At 35.0% G+C, this 21926-nt stretch overlaps 1 protein-coding gene across 6 annotated transcripts in view; it reads left to right on the top strand.

Moving 5' to 3' along the window:
- The window catches only part of RTN4 (reticulon 4), a 79292-nt gene that overhangs the window by 31106 nt on the left and 26260 nt on the right, over positions 1 to 21926 (top strand). Inside the window, exon 1 of one of the 6 annotated variants that reach the window (XM_001496826.7) lies at positions 11893 to 12264. The exons of the other annotated variants lie outside the window; for them this stretch is intronic. Within the exon in view, the coding sequence (XP_001496876.3) occupies positions 12231 to 12264 (34 nt within the window). The 5' untranslated portion in view covers positions 11893 to 12230. Of the gene's footprint in view, positions 1 to 11892; positions 12265 to 21926 lie in introns of those variants that run through there. 6 annotated transcript variants of the gene reach the window in all.

Below are 21926 nucleotides of genomic sequence, written 5' to 3' on the forward strand. Positions count from 1 at the left end.
TACTTATGTATTGGAGGTGGGTAGCACTAGTGGCAGAGAGACTGGTTTAGAGATTGTTTCTATAATCTAAAACAGAGGAGATTGTGAACATTAAAGCATTGGGGTGAGCATGGAGACATAGGACTAGGTGTTTGACTGGATATGGACATGAAGGATAAGGGGAGGAGTCAAAGGTGACTCTGGGAACCCTGAGTTCCTGCTATGTGCAAATACATGGATAGCAGTATGAGAAACTGAGTTAGGGAACATGAGAGAATAAAGTGGGTTTAAGGGGAGAAGATAAAAAATTTAGTTTTGGATATGTTGGTATTAAGGGACCTGTGAGACAGCTAGGAAGTGTAGATATTATGAAGTTCTTGAGAGAGACATTAGCTGTATGTGTATATTTGCCTTGGGCTCAGGGATAGTAATTTAACCCACAGATACCAAGTAGGAAGAGCCGAGAGAAGAGGACAATTTAAAGGTGAAAGAATTGGTCAATATTTTCCAAAACTAGAGAACTCAGTTAAGATAAAGATTGAGATTTTGTCAAAAAGGAGGGAAGGTGTTGGCATGATGGTCGCAGGTGGTGTGAGTAGGCAGGGTTAGGGTTGAGGAGTGAATGGAAGTTGAGCAAATGGATGCTAAATGTTGACATTTTTAAAGAAGATTAAGTACCTGGAGAAAGTGTTAGCAAGCACAAGGGAGAGGGTGGAGTTGAGGAAGAGCTTTTTTTCTTTTTTAAAGATGGGAGTGGAAGCCTAATTAAAGGTGCTAGTAGAGAGTCAGGAGGGGATGGGATGAGGTCCAGAATTCAGGTGGAGGAATTAGGTTATACATGAGGAAGGATTTTGACGGACTTTGATTATAGTGAATGGAAGAGAAAGTATGGATGTTGATACTGCCAGGGTTTTGTGGCCAGAAGTTGAGGGACTTGTTTGATAGTTTATTTTTTAAAGCAGTATGTTAGGTGATTTGCTGAGAATGACCTGGAACATGCGTAAGTAGAACAGGTCTGAAATAGCTTGTGCCTCGGGAAACAAAGGTATTGCATTAAGAGCCCAGTCAAAGTTCAAGGGTGGTCTGTGTGGTAGGGTGGCTTTTCTTTAAGTGTGCCCAACAGCCTGAGTATGGGTTCAGAGAACGCAAATGCTTGTATTGATTCAAGCTTGTGTTTTGCTAGATGGGCCCAGTGGAAAGACAATAAGTCAAAGGAGTTGAGGATACAAGCAAGAGAGTAGTTTGAAGTGATGGACTGTGGCATCTAAGTTGAGGAATGTAAAGAGGAGAGGGAGTTGATAGATAGGCGAGTGGAAGCTCAAAGAACTTGAGGTTCAAATTAGATCTAAGAAGTGAGAGTAGCAGGAATAAAAATAGGAACACCAGAATGATAGAAGGTTGTGGTCAAAGTAGGATTGTGTGTGTTTGTTAGATATTGAATTTAGAATTCCAGGTTGATTTTAATGGCTAGGGTTTGGCCATGGAGGCAAGGGCTAAAGTTGAATGGAGCGAAGGTTGCTAGAGGTGAGGTCAAATAAACCATAAGGCCAAGATGTTGGATTGCTCTTCCATGTGACACTCAGGATGATGGCTGGACTTGGGGTAGAGAGGAAGATTAGGAGCTAGGGACGAGAGACTTTGGTAAAGGGCTATGAGGCAACTAGCAGGTTGGTAGGTGGAAGCAGTAAGGAAAGACAGAGGATGACATAGCTGAATAGCTCAAGACTTTTGCCCAAGGCCTCTGAAATAGTAGACTGGAAGCAGCATTGGTGAAGATACTGACCTCCCCCCCCTTTCCCTCAGGTATGTACAGTACAGGAGAATAAACAGCTTCCATTTAGAGAGTTCCACAGGAAAAGCAGTATCCTCAAGGAAGAGCCAAGTTTAGTGAAGGGAGATGATGGCAGGAATGTTCACTAAAGAAGTTGAAGATTAGGGAAGATGGTTCACAGTAGAATGGGGATTTCAAACAGCAGAGTAAAATGGTTTGGGAGAGAATGGTAGAAAGAGTCTGAGAAGCCCAGAGCAGCATAGTGATGATAATGTGAGTGAAGACCAAGGATAAGCAGGGATGTGAGCAGTGGTTGTAACAGCCTGTGAAGTCCTGCTCCCTCTACCCCAACACTCCCTCCCAAAACTTAATGCTGGCAGTTCTCCAGTAGTTGAGGGCACTTAGATATTTCAGTATTTCAGGAGTCAGCTGTTTCTTGGCTTGATTTCACTAAACCTGGGGATCTTGGCTTGTCTTTATCAGTTTAGAATTAAGGGAAGAAAAGAGGGCAGTGCCTTTGAAGGCTAAGTTGGAATGGTTGAAGAAGAAAGTATAAGCAATGGTTGAGCATTCTTTTTGGAGAATAGTTATTAATGCCTCTTCTCTGAGAAAATTGTTGCTCATGCTTCTTTTACTCAACCTTTTTTTTGTTTTGATATTAATTATCATAGCAGCTAATCAGCAAGTAGAAAATTATTTGGATACACCCAATGTATGTATTCTACAAAAGTCATGGAAAGGAAACCCAGTGTGGTATAATAAGAACAATATGGGTGACATGAGTTCTAGTCTTGACTGTACCACTGACAACTACCTTATCTGTTTAGAGGTTAGTTTCCTTTTCTATAAAAGGAAAGGGATTAGATTAGGTCCTTGCGACTTGATGGTTTCTTTGACTTAATTCTAACAGGCATCTGTTATTAGCAGGTGGGTAGTTACTTTAGTGTACTTTATACCAAGCACTGTACTAGATTTTTGGGGGGAAAAAGATGAAGACTAAGGCTTAAGTCTTGCCTTCATGCAACTTTCAGTCAGCTGGTGGAGACAGACTGATAAGGACATAGCTAAACATTGTATTATATATTATAAGGGTGCAGGCACTTCCCTTTCTTCCTCAAAGTGTGGGTTAAGTGTATTGAAGTCAAATGTACCAAAGTGCAACAAGAGACTGGTGTGATATAACACAGGGGAGGCTCTGTTCTCAGATGGCTAAACGTTTATACCGTTTCTCATTATGATATACTTCGGTGATTTAAAAAATTTTCGGGGTCTTATTACTGAATATACATTTAAGCATTGACAAGTATTAAAAAAAAGCAACACTAATTTCCTCAGGTAATTTATCTACGATTTGTTCTCCTTTTTTTTAAGTGACATTTGTAGGCAGAATTCAGTTTTAATTTTGGGAAGAAAGACTGATTTTGTAAGGGAGATGAGCAAGACATTATGATGCAGACTTTGATGCCTTATTGATATTTTTGGATGAAATTTTTCATAAAAAAAATGAATACTAGTCTCCTCCTCCTCCCTTGATAAAGGAATTGTATTGAATTGTATTCTTAATAATGAAATGTAAATACTGATTTTTTCTCAGTTCATAATTATGAACGTTCATTCTGTTTTCTCTTTCACTATACTTCATTGTTTAGAAGCAGTTTTTAATGATCTAGGCTCGGCATTTCATATATGTTCTTTATTTACTTTTTAAAAAATCTGTGGCTGAAGATTTATTCTTTTGGTACCCAGATGGTTTCTACTTTTGCTTAAAATATTATTATTATTATTGACACTAACTTTTTACTTTACACTTATTTTAAAAATAAAATAACAAAGGTATAAGATAAAATATTCTAATATTGCATATATATAGACCAAGATAATGAAACTTCTGAGAAGAATAGTTAACTGATAGGCAGTGCTACCACATGACAATTGAATTGTTTTTCTCAGATGATGCACAGAAGTCTCAGTTTGGTATAGGAGTGACTGTTCAGGGATATAAGTATATGTTGATTAAAAGTGGAAGTCCACCAACACATGCTAAGGGTGCAGAGAGGCTAGCTCTGCCTTAGAATATTAGGAATGGCTTCACAGAAGAGATGATTCTGTGAAAGTTACAGAAAGCCAATGTGAGTAAACACAGAGACCTGTTCATTTATATAAATATGGTAAAAGTTTTCCAGATCCCGTTTTGGTATATTTGAGGCAGGTGTAGATGTGTGGATATTATAGTCAGTACGTAGAAAACTACTCTAGAAACATAGATGAATTTGCAGACTGGCCATGGGTGACTTAGTGAAAAGAAACATTTAGATTTATTCAGAACTAAACGGAAAACCAATCTATGCTAAAGGAGGGTTTATGATACATTAGATGCTAAATTTTCTATGACTGGAATTAAGCAGAATGAAAAAAAAAACCAGTGGTATCATTTAGGAGAGTTTGTTGCTTTTTTAAAGATAATTGCTGTTTTAAAATTAACTTTAATTTGGAAATAACTTCAAACTTAAAAACAATTGCAAAAATAAAAATAGTACAAAGACTATCTTACTCTCTTTGTCTAAATTTACCTGTTAACATTTTCCCCATTTGCTCTATCATTTGTGATCTCTCCTCTATAGATAACTAGATATGAATACATAAATACATCCTTGTTTTTCCTGAACCATTTGAGAATAAGTTATATACATTCTGTTTTATCCCTAAATATTTCAAAAAGAGATACTCTTATTTAACCTCAGTAGAGCTGTTAACTTCATACATTTACATTGATACACTGTTTTTTTTCCCTAATTTACCATCTGTATTCCAGTCATGCTCATTGATCTAATAATGTCCTTTATAGTGTCCTCTACTACAAGATCCAGTCTAGTGCTAAGTTTTGCATTTAGTTGTCATGTTGCTTTTGGCTCCTTTAATCTGGAACATTTCCAGTCTTTATCTCTTATGACGTTAACATTTTTGAAGAACACAGGCCCTTCCCCTTCTCCCTTTTTTTTCTTTTGCTGAGAAAGATTGACCCTGAGCTAACACCTGTTGCCACTCTTCCTCTTTTTGCTGAGAAAGATTTGCCCTGAGCTAATGTCTTGTTCCCAGTCTTCCTCTATTTTGTATGTGAGCCGCTGCCACAGCATGGCCACTGAGTGGTCTAGGTCCATGCCCAGGAACCGAATCTGGGCCACTGAAGTGGAGCACACCTAACTTAACCACTAGGCCTCAGGGTCCCTCCTTGCGTCCCCCTCCTGCCTTTTTAATAGAACATTCCTCATTTTGCATTTGTCTGATGTTTGTTAGTGATTAGATTGAGGTTATGGGTTCATGGCCAAAATGAAGATGATGTGTATTGCCCCTCTCATGGTATTATATATGGAAGTACCCACTATCCATCAGTCCCTCATTGATGAGGTTAATTTTGATCATCTGGTCAAGGTGGTCCCTGATTCCCTTATTGTAAAATTACTGACTTTCTTTCTCCCTTACAACTAATAAGCAGTCTGAAGAGTGACACTTCAAGACCATGCAAATATTCTGCTCCCCGTCAATCTTCACTCCCTCGATTTAGTATCTGTTGATGATTCTTGCTTGATTCAGTCTTTACTATTAAGGTTGCAAAGTGATAATTTTTCAATTCCAACATTCCCTCTGCATTTATCAATCAACCCTTGGCATTCTACTATTAGCAAGAGCCATCTTTTTCCATGAATTAATTAATTGTCAGTATGGATCTGTGAATTTCTGTTTTCCCCTCAATGGTTTATAATTCATTACTGTACTTAATTGTTGGGGTTGTAGATTGTCCCAGATTTGGAGTGCTCCCCTTAAGGTTGGCTCAAGGATGTGCAACTATCCTTTTTTTGGATGGAGAGGGAGGCACTTCTTATTTTCAAGCTTAACAAAATGTTGTTTACTTAGCTTATGCCTAACTCTGCCCTAGCTCTGGAATCAGCCGTTTCTCCAAGGATCCCTGATTCCTTTTACTGGGGAATAGTATTAAAGATTGGCAGCTGGATGCTAGCTGTGCTTCTTACTAGTGTGGAGTCTTTCCATTTTAGCTCTTTCAGCAGACAGAGCTAGGAAATACTTACATACATGCTCTATAGAAATAAACATAAGCACATACATATACTTATGAAATCATGAGTTCACACAGATACCTCCAATTCCAATCCATTCCCAGAGGATTATTTCTTTCTTCCCTTGTTTCATATTTGTATATTCCTTCAATAGTGAGAACCTAGGCTCCTAACATCACCAATATATTTACTCATTTGTTTAACCTTTTAATCTAAAAGAATTTTAGGATACTTTTAATATTATTATAATAAACGTAATAAAAGAGTTCGGAATTATTTTGCAAATTTACCTCCCCAAACTCTACCCAAGATTGAATGTATGTGGTAGAATACAAGTTACTTGGATTAGTTTTTTTCCCCCCTCTTCTCCCTTTCCCCACCTTCAGTGTGGTTATAGTATTCATTTGAAATACAGTTAGCTTAATTTGTTTCAGTTTATTTTCAGTTTTAGGTTTTCTTTCTCTCTATTTAGGAGGTTTTTAAACTGAGAATTTTGAAAGGCTGAGAAAACAAACTGAATTCTCCTCGTTTTTCCTGGAAAGGGGAGACTGCCATTTATGGGCAATCTTCTAAGCATCAAGCACTTTCACATATTTATCTTATTTAGTGTTTGTCATAATCTAAAAGAGGGAACCATTTTATGGATGCCAAAACCTTAGTCTAGGGATGTTAAGTAACTATGTAGTAAGCATAATACATTGGAGATTCTAATGTGTTCCAGACATTGGGCTAACTCTCTTATTTATATTAGTTCTTATCTGATTTCACAAGGAAGATCTTTTTTCCAATAGGTGAAGAGCTGGAATTCCAACCTAGGTTTTGTCCCCTTTGCAGTTGATTCCCCATTTTGGAGTGAGCAGCTGTTGTCGTAGATTTAGCAGACAGCCAATGTGCTGCTGCTTTTATTACATACCCGTTGTGTTGGTGGGCATTAACCAATACAAGACATTTTTAAAAAGTCAAGAAAGTTGGCTACCATGTACATTTTCTCTCCTAGTCTTCCATATATAGGAATGTCAGGACAAGAGTAAAATTCTCTTGCTTCCATGTGGAGACTGAATAACCCTATTTTGGTGGACAGCTGCTATCTATGTTGTTGGTAGGTTATTGGTGAAGAAAGGTGCTAATGTCCCCCATCTAAACTACTGAGATCTTGACTTAATTAGTGATTGCTTAATATGTGTTTGTCACTTGGTTTGCCATTAATGCACAGAATATTTTCAGTTCATAATCAAAATATAGATTGTGTTTTGCTGACCTGTTGGAACTATTGGTGAGTGAAGTGTAAACCAAGCACAAGTTGATTATTTATTCGTTATACTTAAATTATGTGATATCCAGGATTAACCAAGTAGTATTGCCAAAATAAAGAACTCACTTAAAAAGGGCCTATTTATCTAGGTAAAGAGTTAAAAGTTATGCTTATCAAATTTTGTATATTTCTTAAATGTGTTCATGAATAAGAGCTTTTTTCTGATGGTGTTTATGACTTAAAACATTTTTCTTACATTAATTTAAAAATTTTACCGTATAGCCTTTGAGCTTTCCCACTAAAGCATTGTAGATATTAAGGTTTAGTTTTTTGGTTAAAATATATTTTTAGAGAGCATATTTAGGACACTTTTGGATAATTATTAGTTGGACTTTGATTATGACAGGGAGCAGTTAATCTGATAAAAGTAAGATATTTAAGTACCCTGAAAAATTAAAATGTTTAATCTAGCAAATTGCGTAGAAATACCTTTAACTGGAAGGCTATTAGTAAATGTACAATGTAGCTAAATTAGAAATGGGCTGTTAGTAAAAGAATCAATTATATTTACTTAAATGTGACATCGTCAAATTAGAATTTTTTTAGTGCTTGCTATGGGCCCAATACAGATTGAAAATAAATATGAAATATGTAGCATAAAAGATAGATATTGCTAAATATAGTGTGGTTGAAATACTTCGTTTTGGGAATATTACAGACCTGAGTTCTAATCCTGGCTTTATCACTGATTAGCTGTGTGACCTTGGACAAATGTTTTAATCTGTTTGAGCTTCGGTAATTTTAGTAATCAGAATTTCAAGGACCTGCTAACCAGCAGCGAAATCAGGCAACAGTACATGGAGCAATCTGAAGGAATATATGCTCATTGCACGAACTTGAGAAACAGAGAAAAGCATTGACATGAAAAACATTTGTAATCATATTGGCCAGACATAATCATTGTTAGTATTTTAGAATATATTCTTCTAGTCTATTTTCTGTGCATATGGATACCTTATGAATGCAGTGAACAATAAATGATTTTACCAAATTAGGATCATATTTTACATAATGTTTATAGCTTTTTAAAAAAGTTTAGCAGTATCTTATATAATGCCAACATTTCCCTGTCATTATTTTTCTGCTGCATGATTTTTTTTTTTTTTTTTAAGATTTTATTTTTTCCTTTTTCTCCCCAAAGCCCCCCGGTACATAGTTGTATATTCTTCGTTGTGGGTTCTTCTAGTTGTGGTATGTGGGACGCTGCCTCAGCATGGTTTGATGAGCAGTGTCATGTCCGCGCCCAGGATTCGAACCAACGAAACACTGGGCTGCCTGCAGCGGAGCGCGCGAACTTAACCACTCGGCCACGGGGCCAGCCCCTGCTGCATGATTTTTTAATGCTTGAGTGTCCTTGGTATTGGATGTATTATAACTGAGCCAGTCAATTTGCTATAGTTGGACCCTTAGATTGTTTCCAACGTTTTTATTTATAAATAATGCTGTTATTAACCTCTTTAGATTGAAACATGGTTTACATATCTCTGAATTATTATTTTCCATAAATTACTAGAAATAAAACCCTAGGTAAATGGATATGAGCATTTTTAAGAGTTTTGACAGAAATTGGCTATCAGAAAAGCTGTACTAATTTTTACTCTTCTAACAGTGAGAAAACACTCATTTCTCTATTGTCACCAACAATTGATATTATTTATTTTTTTGGATAGATAATACTTCCACATTGTACAAAATTCAAAAAGTACAATGACAGTAAGTCTTCTTCCTGTCTTAACTAGCTGCCTGGTGATCCTTTCTAGAGTTGCCTACTATGACTTATTTCTTATGCATCCTTCCAGACATTCCGTACTTTGTCTTTTTTGTTTAAAAAACGTTTACCAGTTTGATAGGTTAAAGTGCTGTCTTGCTCTTTTGATCTTTGATTATTAGAGAAGGTGAACACGTACCATATATTTTTTGGCTATTTGTATTTCTTTTGTGAATTGCCTGTTCATACCCTTTGCCCATTTTTAAATTTAGACGTTCCTCTCTTTCTGATTTTATGAGAGTTCTTTATATACAAAGGCTGCAAACTCTTGTCCTGGTAGTTTTCCCAGTAATTTTTATTTTACTTTATATTTTAGTGGACATTTTCGATTTTCACATAGGAAAATCTATAACTTCTTATTTATTTACTTATTTATACTTTCATTTTTACATTTCTGATATAGTTAAAATTGATTCTGAATTCTGGTCAGAGATCATTTTATCCCTTGTGCCTTTTTGGTGGTGGAGTTGTTTTCCTATTGCCGTGATATTCCAGTCTAGTTCCGTAGTATGGGGCAACAATCCTAAGGAAGAGCCAGAAAACTGAGAACACAGTTTTTGCCAAGTTGCATACCCTGGGTTGGACATTGAACTGTACTGAGGGTGTTAGTGCCATCTAGTGTTGTAGATAGAAAACGAGATCTATGGAATGTTTTATAATTGACTTATGAAATAAATCCACTTGGGCTGAGAAGTTTAGTGAGTTGTGGATTTTTGCTTACCCTAACAAATGACTTTTCAAACAAATGCTTGAATCATGCTATTAAAATGACCTTAAAGATTCCCCCAAACTTGTGTACTTTAATGAAAACTTAAAAGTTAAAAGATCTGTTCAGAGCCTAATGACTATTAATTTTTTAACTCCAAATTTAAAAGTGCTTTGGATCTTTTGGAATATCTGTGTATTTGTTTTCAATTTTAATGCAGGAAGTCAGCATTTATTTAGTTCTCATTGAATAATATCACTTTCAGTTTCTTTCTCTATGGATTTTAATATTCATTTTTAGCAGCTTACATGAAACTGTTTATAGACTTTAAAATGCTCATTTATTTTTTGCTATTTTAACCTGTATTGTCATTCATTTTCTAGACTAAAGTCTTTCTCCATGTCTTAAGGTTCAATTCAGTAGTTAATGTTGAAGTGCTATAATTTAGTCCATAGAGGGCATTATATTACAGCATATGGTATTAAACAGTATTATTTAATACCTTTCAATATTGAGACATATGTTTAGTGTCATACTTTTCTAATGCTCAGAATAAATTTTGAAATAAGTTTAAAACACTGTGCAACTATAATTATTTTTTATTTAGAAAAAATCCTGTTCTCCATTGCCAGAAAGTAGAAATATTTATTGTACGCAAGCAACCCCCAAGTTAGAGAGTAGCACTTTCAATCCAAATGACTGCCTCTTTCTCGTGATCTCTAAACAGTGTAAAGAAAATAAAGCAAAACAAAAACTTGAGTTTTTCTGGGGTTCAGAAGTAGAGGAAGAAAATAAACGGAAAAGGAGGAATATCTTGAGAGAGCTGGCCAGGGCTGACTTACAGCTTACATATTACACATTCTTGCTCTCTCAGGCTATCTTTTAAAATTGTTGAACCAAGTCAAGTACTAGAAGGTGTGAATGGTGTAAATGGTAAATACCCTTTGTCTCAAGAAATCTTTTTTTCTCTTATTAACGTAGTAATCTCTCATTTGAAAACAGTGTTTGGGAACTGTTTTGAGTGCTTTATTCTAATGCTAAAATATTTATTGGCCTTTAGTTTTAAGGGATTTATTATTTGAAAATACTATTTTGGAAATATTTTGTACTTAATAGTTTGAGATTTCAAACTATTGTGTGAAGAGGCCAGACATTTTCGGCCATGATATGACTTGGTGACAGGGTTCTCAAATATCACGTTATGCAAGGGTCCAGTGAATTAAAATTTAAAGTTAAATATTCTTGAGCTGAGAATACTAGACTCTCTTTAAAAATTGCTTTGCTTTACTTATGTTTGGAGTTAGGCAGATAGGGAAGGAACAGAGTCATTGACATTCAGGCCACTTCTGATATTAAGGATTTTTCAGAGTTTTGTAGCTCATACTGTTTTAGCAAGTTCCAGAAAATATTAGACCTATTTCAGTGTAGCTATATAGTTTTCAGAAGTATGTACTTTTCTACATGGCCTATATATTTTATAGTACTTTATTATGTCATGCGTTTAAAAATATTTTAGCTGATTGTCATTATATATTGCCTTTTCTGCTTAGTCAAATAGTAGCATCAGTTAAACCAGTTGTGGAACATTAGTAAAAATGTAATAATCTGTACTGGAGTGGATGCCAGTTTTATAAAGTTGAACAAATTTCAGAAATTTTGTACATAGATTTGTTTTTGTATTTATTAGTAAAATTTTAGTTTGGTCTTATTTCATTTTCCTAAGGCAAATGATATAATTAGCACATGAATATTTTTCCTTAAGCTAAGAGTCTATTAATAGTACCTGCAGTGGTGTCTAATAGATATTTATTGAAAGATTGAGTTGGAGCAGGTGATGATTAAGAATAAGTGTGTATCTGTAAGACTCTGAATTTCCATAATTGTAAAAGAAGAAAAAATAACTTCACACGAGAAAGATAAGATTGCTGAAATTAAATAAAAACTTTTTCTTTTGAAGTAGCATATATTCAGTAAACAATAATTTGACTTTGTGATTGCTCATATCTTCATAAGGGTGCAAAATGCTGAATGCTTTAAGCCTTAATAAACTTAGGAGAAAATAAGAAGAGACTCAGCATTTCCCAGGCTTGAAATTTAAGCTATTACTTTCTTTGGATCAGTCCATTTTTATCTTAACAGATAACCATTGATTTTAGAGTTTTAAATGAAACTGAAAACCAACAGCATAATTCACTCTTCTGTCAAAAAAACAAAACTAAACCAAAACCTGCGCATGGCTCTAAGCGCATTTCAAATATATTCGGTGGTTATTTCTGCCAAAAGAACAACCCTGTTTCCCTTCACCTGCCCCTCCCCCTGCAGAAGGAGCTCCAATTGGTATGACCAACAAGCAAAAGAGGAGAACAATAAACAGTTGGAAGGAAGGCGGTAGTGCCTGAGTTTTAGTAGCCTAGTTACAGATTGCACTGCGTCAGGCTGCTCCACACCCAGAAGACGTCAGGTGACTTCAGTCCTGCTGCAGTTGTGCAGCAGAGGAGACTGCAGGCTCTGGTTGAGGGAACGGATGTTTCAAATCTCAGGGGGTAGATTTTTGCGGTTACAGCTTTTCTGTGGGTATGCATAATTGATAACTGCATCTGGAGGGCAGATCGTGACAAGAGATGGACGGTCAGAAGAAAAATTGGAAGGACAAGGGTATATCTGCTTTTTAATCTTTGATTCAGTTTTTTTGTGTGACCGGTAATATATTTCTATGAATGAGCTTTGCAATTTAGATAGCTTTTTGATTGAAAATGAAGCCAATGAAAGGATTAAGAGTAAAGGATTAAAACAGCTATTTCAAATGTGTTTTTACATTTGGTTTTGAGAAATGGCATGTTGTTCTGTTTCACTGGCATTTGACTTAGTCTTTGCAGTCCTATCATTGATTAGGTTCTATTCTTTAATCTTGCACGCTGTAAACAGTACGGTTTTAATATATTTCATTTTTTGGTTACTTTGGTGTGATAATTCTACCTAGCTATCTTTGTGTAATATTTTCTGTGATTAAGTATTTTTTTTAAAAAGCTGGCTTCTGTAGTTGAAATTCTGTCCAAAGGTTTGTAGGTAGCAAGATACTGCGTTTGCAATAAGCCTGTTTTCTTCTTTGGAAATCTTATTGAACCTTTAAAGTTATTACTAGTCACCTTTTTATTAGGTTATGTTTTTCTATATCTTGAAATTGTTAAAATATATACACAGTAGTTTTAAATGCATGTCTATATTTAAGTCACTAACCTTTGTCTTTGTAATAACCAATCAGTGTTCTTGATCCCCTGTCCTCCCCCTTGAAAGCCCAGATCCTCTCAGGTCTCAGTGGATCATCGTGTAAGAATTTAAGCCTTCGTAAGTGGTAGAATGTCGACTGTAATGAATATTTTAAAAATATTTTATTATGTAGATGGTTAAATGTGCCATTTATAAAATTAAAGAGAAGGTGGTAGGCTGCATATATGACGACTTACAATAAATTGTCTTAAAAATTATTAGAGCTATCTTTTAGTCCAAGTAGACATGCCACACAAGCAATTTTTTTTCTAGCTACACTCAAGTTTTATAATTTTTAAAAAATATTATTTCCTTCTACAGCAGAATTGTTAGCAGGATTGGTGATAATGTTTCTAAAAGCAATATATGGAGCTAATTAGAGTAACCTTCAAATATCGTTTAAAAAATTTGTGCAATAAAGAAATGTGAAGAAAAGATGAGTTTTAAGATTCAGTTCATATTGAGACATTGGAAAGATTTTATAATTATAATTTAAAGAATAGAAACCAAACAGCTTTGGATTTTTACCTTTATGGTTTCTTTACATGTGGGTTTAATGAAGATTTTTATTTCCTCATCCTAATCATTAGCATTACAAAGTAAAAGGTGAATTGATACACTAGTTTTGATAAGTAAAAATGATAGTAGTAATAACAATACAATAAATACAGGCTTTGAAAATAGATGAAAAGTCACATCAGGGCCTACTCTGCAACTATTAAGCCTCTGTTTTAATAATTTAAATCTTCGACCATTTAATAATGTCTTAAGTTCTTTACTTACTGCACTAATTTAGGGATATTTTGAGACTGGAGAAATTAAGATGCAGTATAGTCCATATACCAGAGATTTATTTTGATTATTTTTAGGCACTAAATATAAAATCAAATTTACTCTTGAGTATCTCTGGGGAGCCTGACTTTGTATGTAAGTGGAATGGCCTAATAATTTTTAGTGCTTGTCTAACTTTTTCTGATTTATTGGTGAAGTTATATTTTAGTATTTTCTTTGTTAGCAGCTAATTTTAATGTCATAGATTCTAGATTACAATTTAAATGGAAATGAATAGAGAAGCTGAAGTTGCCCTGGAATGAGTTTTTCTTCATTTTATGAAAAGTCTGTGACAATAGAGGAAAGAATCTAATCCAGGCACTCAGTATGTTTCAAAAAAAAAAATACTTGGGCACATATTTTTTTCTACTGCCTTCCCCCACCCTTTAAGTGCCAGAATTGAAACACATATAGTCAGCTAATGATGGTGAAGTATAATGGGAAGCAGAAGTGAGAGATAGTCATGATTTCAGTGTTTAAAAAAGTTCGGGGTTTTATGGGGTTATTTTTGCTGTTTAGTATTTAAGACATTTTATCTTTCAAGCTAAGACAAATATTAATAATTTGCATTCTTTTACATATTTTTTCATGTGGGATTTTCTGTTGTTCCTAGCAGGATAGTTATAACAAGTGAAATCTACATAGTACTTGATTATTGGAGTTATATGAAAAGCATTGATTAAAACAGTAAAAAGATTTTTAAGAGCTTAACATAGGAAGAAATGGGTAGGTTTAGGGGTTCAGGTGGGGTGGGAGAATGATGTAACCACTAAAGGTATTGAGACAATGAATAGAGCTTTCTGGATTGAACAGAATATTTATAGGATAGTAGTTGACAGATAAGATGGGTATGGTCAAAGAATATAAAAGGTTTGCAAATCTAGGTCAGGTTTCCTCAAACTTCCCTGGAGAAGAGAATCACCTAGTGCTTCTTAAAAACAGAGATTCCTATGATCCTACTCAGGCTTACCAAATCAGAATTCACAGGGGATGGGCCTGGCAATCTGTCTATTAAGCATCCTGGTGTAATTCATGTTATAATCAAGCAAATTTAGGAAACACTAATGTAGGTTTTAAAGTTTCCGTTCTGGTATATCTTGATTTTGGCCAGAGGAAGAAACTTACCCTTTTGGTTTTCATTGTCCTCATTTGCATGGTTTCTAGGGTTCTGGTTTTGATTTTCTCTGGTTTTATGAAAAGATACCCTAGGCCAGTTTGCAGAAGACATCGGGTTTTGGATTTTATCATAAAGGAAATAAAGAGCCTTTGGAAGTTTTAAAGTAGGGAGTGATAAAATGATAGCAAGTTTGAAAGACTGGTTTGGGGTACTGTATAAGATAAATTGGAGAACTTAGAGGCAGAACAGTTAAGGATGACTGTATTTGTGACCAGATTTAAAGCAAATAGTGCCTGAACTTGGTCTGAAATAGGAATGAAAAGGAAGTGACAGATTTGAGAAACTAACTCACAGAAGGAATACTTGACATTTGACATAGATCTGTGAAGCTAGGCTGAGGGAGGGACTCAAAGGACAACATGTAATTTCAGTCAGAGTGAAATGTTGGCAATGCTGGTGCTTTAGTATCAGCAGAAGTAGAGCTAAAGTAGGTAGAAATGATGCCAAGTAATTTTAGAAACTTCAAATTTGAAGTGATGATAGATCATCTCTGAAGCTAAAGAGAAATGACAGGTTTGATGATAAAGAATTGGGAATTGAATGCAAAATGAGACAGATGAATACTGTGAACATATTTGCATAGAAAGAACTGAAGATTAAGGAAAGAGCCTAAAACCTACATTGTGGGGATATGTAGCTCCAGGAAAGATCAGGAAGTTGCAGTCAGAGCAATAGAAAAAGCAGATAGTATAGTTTCACTGATATTAAGGGAGGAGACAATTTTCAGGAAGGAACGAGTGGTTAAATACTACAGAGAAGCTATCTAATATGAAGATTGAGAAATGGTTATGGACCCTATTGAATTTTAGGAAGATGTGTAACACTGTCCATTATTACTAGTGCTTTTTGGATTTGGCAGCTAACGTGCTTTAGGTGACCTTTGAGAGAAGTTTCTATAGAATGGGGACAGAAATGTTTCTAGCATTAAAATTCAATTTAACTATACCTCAAGACGACTGGCTTTGGACCATTTGTGGAGCATACTTCCTTGCAGAGTTCTTTTAGGGCTCCCTAATCTTTACTTTTCACAAGGCACTTTGAATTTCTTTGAAAGCTTAAGGTTACTGAGTATATGAGTACAGGTATATGCACTTACTGACATTCAGGTAGAGAGGAGCAGAGGTCTTGCTGCTTGAAATAAATGCCTTACTTAAACCCTGGGAATGCCAAAAAATGCCTGCGAAGGGAACTTGGGCCTTCTGAGACCTATTGATTGGAAGAAGGCCCCTGCTTTCCATTCTAAATTTAGTTGAAAGTCAGTGTTTAGGCATTCATTAGATATTTCTTCTAGATCTTGGTTTAGTAGGACAACACTGTGTGTGTGTGTGTGTCTGTGTGTGTATTTGGTGTAGAAAGTGTAGAAGAATAAAACTATCACTTCACACAGTATTTCTGGTGTATATTTTTAATGGTGTATGTGTTGGGGGGTATCATGGTACATTTTGTTCTGTAATCATTTTTCTCCCACTAAATGGGACATACCTCTTGTTTTTAAAAATATTTGACATTGTCTTAATGGCTATAGTATTCTAAGTTTGTACTATTAATCCCATATAGTTAAATACTCAAGTTGTTCCTAAAGTGTTTGCAGGTACAAACAATGCTAAAATGAATATAATTGAATATAAATATTTGTTTTTATCCATGATTATTTCCAAATTGCTGGTTTATAGTATTTAGGCTTTTAGTTCATGTTGTAAAACTGTGCTCAAGAAAGATTGTACAAATTATTTCGAGCAATGTATGAGAGTGTCTGTCCTGAAACTTTGGCCAAGATTAAGTACTACATGTGCATTTCTGATAGTTTTAACTCTAAGATAGGTATTTTGTCAGTTTGAAGTAAATTTCTTGATGATAACCCAGATTATATTGAAAAAGAGTAAATTTGCAAATATTTTCTCTTGTATATGGTTTAAAGTCATGTGTGGATAACTAGTGGGAGCAATGGTAGAAAATCCTGTTTTCTTTATTTACCCAAGTCTGGGTACTCCTCATGCCTCACCAGGACTCCTAACTGGTTTTTTCATTAAATCCTATGTGTCACAGCCAGATTAATCTTTCTAAAGTGTGACTCTAATCATAGCACTTAGGAGGTTTTCCTTTACTTTTCAAATTAAGTTCCTACTGTCTATCCTGGACTTTTAAAAGGCATTCCATGGTCTAGTCCCAACCTTTCTAATCCCATCTTCTGTTACTCTGTCTCTAGCCACACTGAAGTACTTCTTCCCTAAACGTGCCTGTTCTTTGCATTAGCATGTGTTTTTCTATCTAGAATGCCTTTTCTTTCCATTCATTTTGCCCAAGTGTGCTTATCAAAGCCCAGTCCTCTCATTCACTAATCCTCCAGGTGGAGGTCATCCAGTGTTGCTCAGAACTCCCATCTCTTGATTTTCATTTTGTGCCTTTTATTACAGTTATAACTATATATCAGCTCTTTTTGTAGTCCATAAATACCTTGAGGGCAGAAGCAGTGGTGGCTTCATCCCTGGGTCTATTCATTGACTCTGCACAGCTTCTTGTTAAAGTGAAAGGCTGAGAGTTCTGATGTTCAGCCAGCTTTACTCCTGGCCTTGAATCGTGTACAATCTTGAAAATTTGCAAAAAGGTTTTTTCAAGTGGGAGAAATAAGAAAAGGAATTCCTGACGTTACCCTTTCTTAAAGGAGCAATTAAGTAATTTAGCTTTTATAAATCTGGGATTTTTAGATTATACCTGCAGACACGGTATCTTAGTCATTAACTTCAACTTTCTCATTTTACAGGTAAGGAAACTAAGAAAACTAGAGAGATTAAATGGTCTGTTCAGGATCACACAGCTGGTGGCATGGGGCCTTTGTTTGTTTGTTTGTTTGTTTTCTCTGAGGAAGATTTGCCCTGAGCTAAGATCTGTTGCCAATCTTCCTCTTTTTCTGCTTGAGCAATACTAGTCCTTTGCTAACATCTGTGCCAGTCTTCCTTCACTTTATATGTGGGTTGCCACCACAGCATGGCTCACGAGTGGTATAGGTCTGCACTCAGGATCCAAACCCCTGAACCCTGGCTGCCAAAGTGGAGTGTGCCAAACCCAACTACTACACCCCAGGGCCGGTCCCAGGGGCCTTTGTTTTATAATTTATATATGTATGTGCCACAACTGGAGATTTAAAAATATAAAAGATAAAACAACCCATGTTTTGATATTTTACTCATTTATAATCTAACTGTGGCATCTTACTGAACCTGGTCTGTATTTATTTTTGTATGGTCCTCAGTCTGCAATAAAAGAGGCAGTAGTCTATCACACTCACCATGAGAGAGGGTAGGCGTGGTTAGTAGTTTAGTATTGTCAAAAGGTTAAGCCTAGTGGGAACTCTGTGGTCCAGGAATATAATTCCCTTTGGCTTTGGAGGTTGGATTACATGCTTGAATGTAGGAAAAATATTTTAAGCAGTGAATAGAATTCTTATTCTGGTCTCTAGGTATCCCCTAGGTTCCCTTTTTATTTATTCACTTGATCCCATCTCTTGCTAGAATTTAGGTTAAAGGATTTTATTAAATTTGATTTGGCTAGTGTTTCTCTTTGCATCTTTGGAGCAGTATTCTGAGAACAAATTTTATGTTTCTCTACTTTATTGTGGATAATGTTGACTTATGTTACTGTGTGTGTGTGTTTGTGTGTTATGTGTGTGTATAAAATGTATATCTATTTAAATCCTCTTCATGGCTTTCAATTTTTTTAATCCAATCACTTCGTATGCATTTACAAGGTATTGATAGACACTAAATACTGTTGTCTTTCCTCAAATACTATATCACCACTGTCTTATATTTATTCTATATGAAATGTATTTACTTAAGGAGCCCAAAGCAACTTAAAGATTAAAAAGTTATCAAATATTAATGATACTTCTGCATATCTAATATTAAAATTTGAGCATTGAAATAGATTTAGAAATTTCTACTCTCAGACTACAGATTTGCTAAAATTCCGATTTTTCATAAGAATGTGATGAATTATAGCTGTTCTTTGTTGTGTACACTGATCTGTGTATTTTTCCATCTAAATAATCTAAAATAATTTAAAATAGATTATTCTGGTCAATGATGTGAATACTTTACCTCGTTTCATTACCTGTACTTTTAGCCATTTATTCAATGAGCATTTATACTCCACACGATAGGTATATAAGGTAATAGAAGTATAAAAATAACTAGTTTACTCAGTAGTGAAGTTCATTGTCTTTTTTCAACTAGTAATTTGCTTTGAGTTTTTTCCCCATTCCAGTTTATGAAGGTTTTCAAGTTTCTAGAGTTACAGAACAGTATGTTTTCCATTTAGTTTTTATTAGTAGAAAGTAGGGTTTTGATTTCCTATTTCTAAGGTTTGATGCTTGTTTCTTGGAATGCTTGGATGCCAACAAGAGGTAAAATTTAAACCATAGTAAATTATGCATTGAACCAATGTAAATTCTAATTTTAGGTTTCCATTTGGATAAGTCTTGATCAGTTCTAGTCATTTAAAGTAAATAACTACATGCTTACCAAAATTTATCAGAAATAGAGACTTTTTATGGGAAGAGTCCTTATTTTGACATCTTTTACAAGTGAAGAGTGTTAAAGTTTGTGCAGGTAGGGAGAATCATTGGCTTGGAATATGTATATCTAACATGCTTAGATATTTATTTAACTTTACAGAGAGTGGAATTAGCTATACGAATTTACCTGTGAAGAGAGAATGATCATGGTTTCCAGAAATTGAAAGTGGGAAGTTAGAATTATTTTCTGCTGTACTTTTTGTCTTCTAATAAAGCTGGAAATAGAATGTAGGATTAAAGGAAGTATTGAAAACTACATGAACTAATTAAGTAAATTGGTGAAATTAATTAACTTATAAATGAGGCATGTGTGGTGATTATTGAACCTCACTGTTCCCTATCTCAGAGAAATTTGTATTATCCTTAGAACACAACAGACAACTGTGGGTACTTTTTACCTTCCTCCAATATATTGAGACATTTTCTGCTTGAAGATGCTTAAAATAGGAAAAAAGACCACTTAAAGCGAAGTCAAATTTCGTAGCAAATAATGGACGGAAAAGGATTTTATTAAGACTTTATCTTGAAACATAAATCCAGACAGTTATGAAAATGTTTTAGTTTATCCTTAACAAAATTTAGGTTGTAATCTCAGCTGCACATAAGTTCTTGGAATGGATGGAGGATAAATCAAGTTTTTTGGTTTTGGGCTTGTGTAATTTTTACCACAAAATTGCTTGGTAGCACACAGTGGCATCTTTTATTTCATGTTGAATTTCACAGTGGATCATATATAGTCTTTCTTTTCAAAAAATGTTTAAGGGTTTTATTGACTTTCCTAGTGGCTTCTCTTAATCTTTTGAGGTCAGATATTCTGTTTTGAAGTGCCTATTGGACTGTCAATCTTTTTTGAAGTAATTCTCCAACATCACTCACAACATTTAACCTTATAAAATCCTGCATTATTAGCAAGATTTGCAGTTTTGCATTGTGGTTAATTTGTGTTGTTTTATCCATCTATCTATGTGTGTGTAGCTATTTAGTTATAGTTTTACTTATTATTTTCAAAATGAGGGACAATTTAGATAGCTTCCAGGAAACACAATTTGCAATTTAAACAGAACATGATTTACTTATATTATTGAATCTATATTTAACTCTGCTCTTGGTGTTAGTAAATTGCTTCTCTCATCTTAAATTATTTAAGTTGTGGTTGAAACACTATTTGGCATTCTCACATAAGATAAAAAGCAAACTTGAATACTCATATTCCTTTAAATACAAAGTGTGGTGTGATGGAAAGAGTAGGACCTTCATGGTTAGACCTGAATTTCAGTCTGTAACCTTGCACCATTTATTTAGCAATACTTTGCCTCAGTTGCCTCATGTATAAAATGCAGATAATTAATACTTTATAGAGTTGTTGTGATTAGTGATAATATATACAAAGTACTCGCACAGTTCATTGCTCAGAATAGGGGAATACTAAATTATTATAGAAAAGGCAAGTAAAGAATTTATGGTAGTTTTACATAAATGTTTTTTCCTTAGATGCGTGGTAGTTGACATTGGCCAACGCACTGTAATGTGAGAAGTAACGCAGGCAAGATTTAGTGATGAAAGAGACAAGGAACTGAAATTGTGTGTGTATCTTTCAAAAAGTCTAGTTATAGGAAGAGGAGATGGCCAGAGAGACGCTGGTTTGCTTTGTATTTGGTTGAGATACTTTGTAGCAGTACTAGGTATCCATCTACGTGAAACTTGCTAACTGGAAAGCAAGTTAGGAGTACTTTCAGAGAAAACTGAATTCACCTTTAAAAAAATCAGAGCTTGGGCCAGCCCCAGTGGCCTAGTAGTTAAATTTGGTGTGCTCCACTTCGATGGCCCAGGTTCTGTTCCCAGGCGCAGACCTATACCACTCGTCTACCAGTGGCCATGCTGTGACAGTGGCTCACATACAAAATAGTGGAAGACTGGCAACAGATGTTAGTTCAGGGCGAGTCTTCCTCAGCAAAAAAAAATAAGAGCTTAGTTAAGCATTGCATTTGGTATTTGATTGCCCTGCTTGACTTTATCTCTTGAGATGTTACCTTTATTTACTGTGTTTAGTTTAGCAAGCATTTCCATATTTGAAATCTCCTTTCAGTTTCAACTAACTTCTTAGCTGGGTATCATTCTTCTAGTTTTACACCAAGGGAAACTAGGTTAAGTGATCTAGTCAGAGTCATACTGATGGTAAATAGATGGAAGAAACAGGACTCAAGCTCCTCTTACTATCTTTGCTGAAAGAGTTAAGCTCCCACTCTGCACAGATCTTTTTCTGGACCTTCGCCTGTCATTTATTAGCCAAGCCAATACTGTGTAGATGTAAAAGCTTGCTATGTGGTGCTAAATGATCAACTTTGAATTGTAGACACTTTTCCTGGCAATTGGGAAAAATTTGATTTAAGAATTGTAATTCCTAATAAATACATAATTATTTATTAATGTAAAGATTATGGTTGTGAAAATAACTAAACTTTTAATATT

Source organism: Equus caballus, chromosome 15, assembly GCF_041296265.1.
Source record: "Equus caballus isolate H_3958 breed thoroughbred chromosome 15, TB-T2T, whole genome shotgun sequence".
NCBI classification, from domain to species: Eukaryota; Metazoa; Chordata; class Mammalia; order Perissodactyla; family Equidae; genus Equus; species Equus caballus.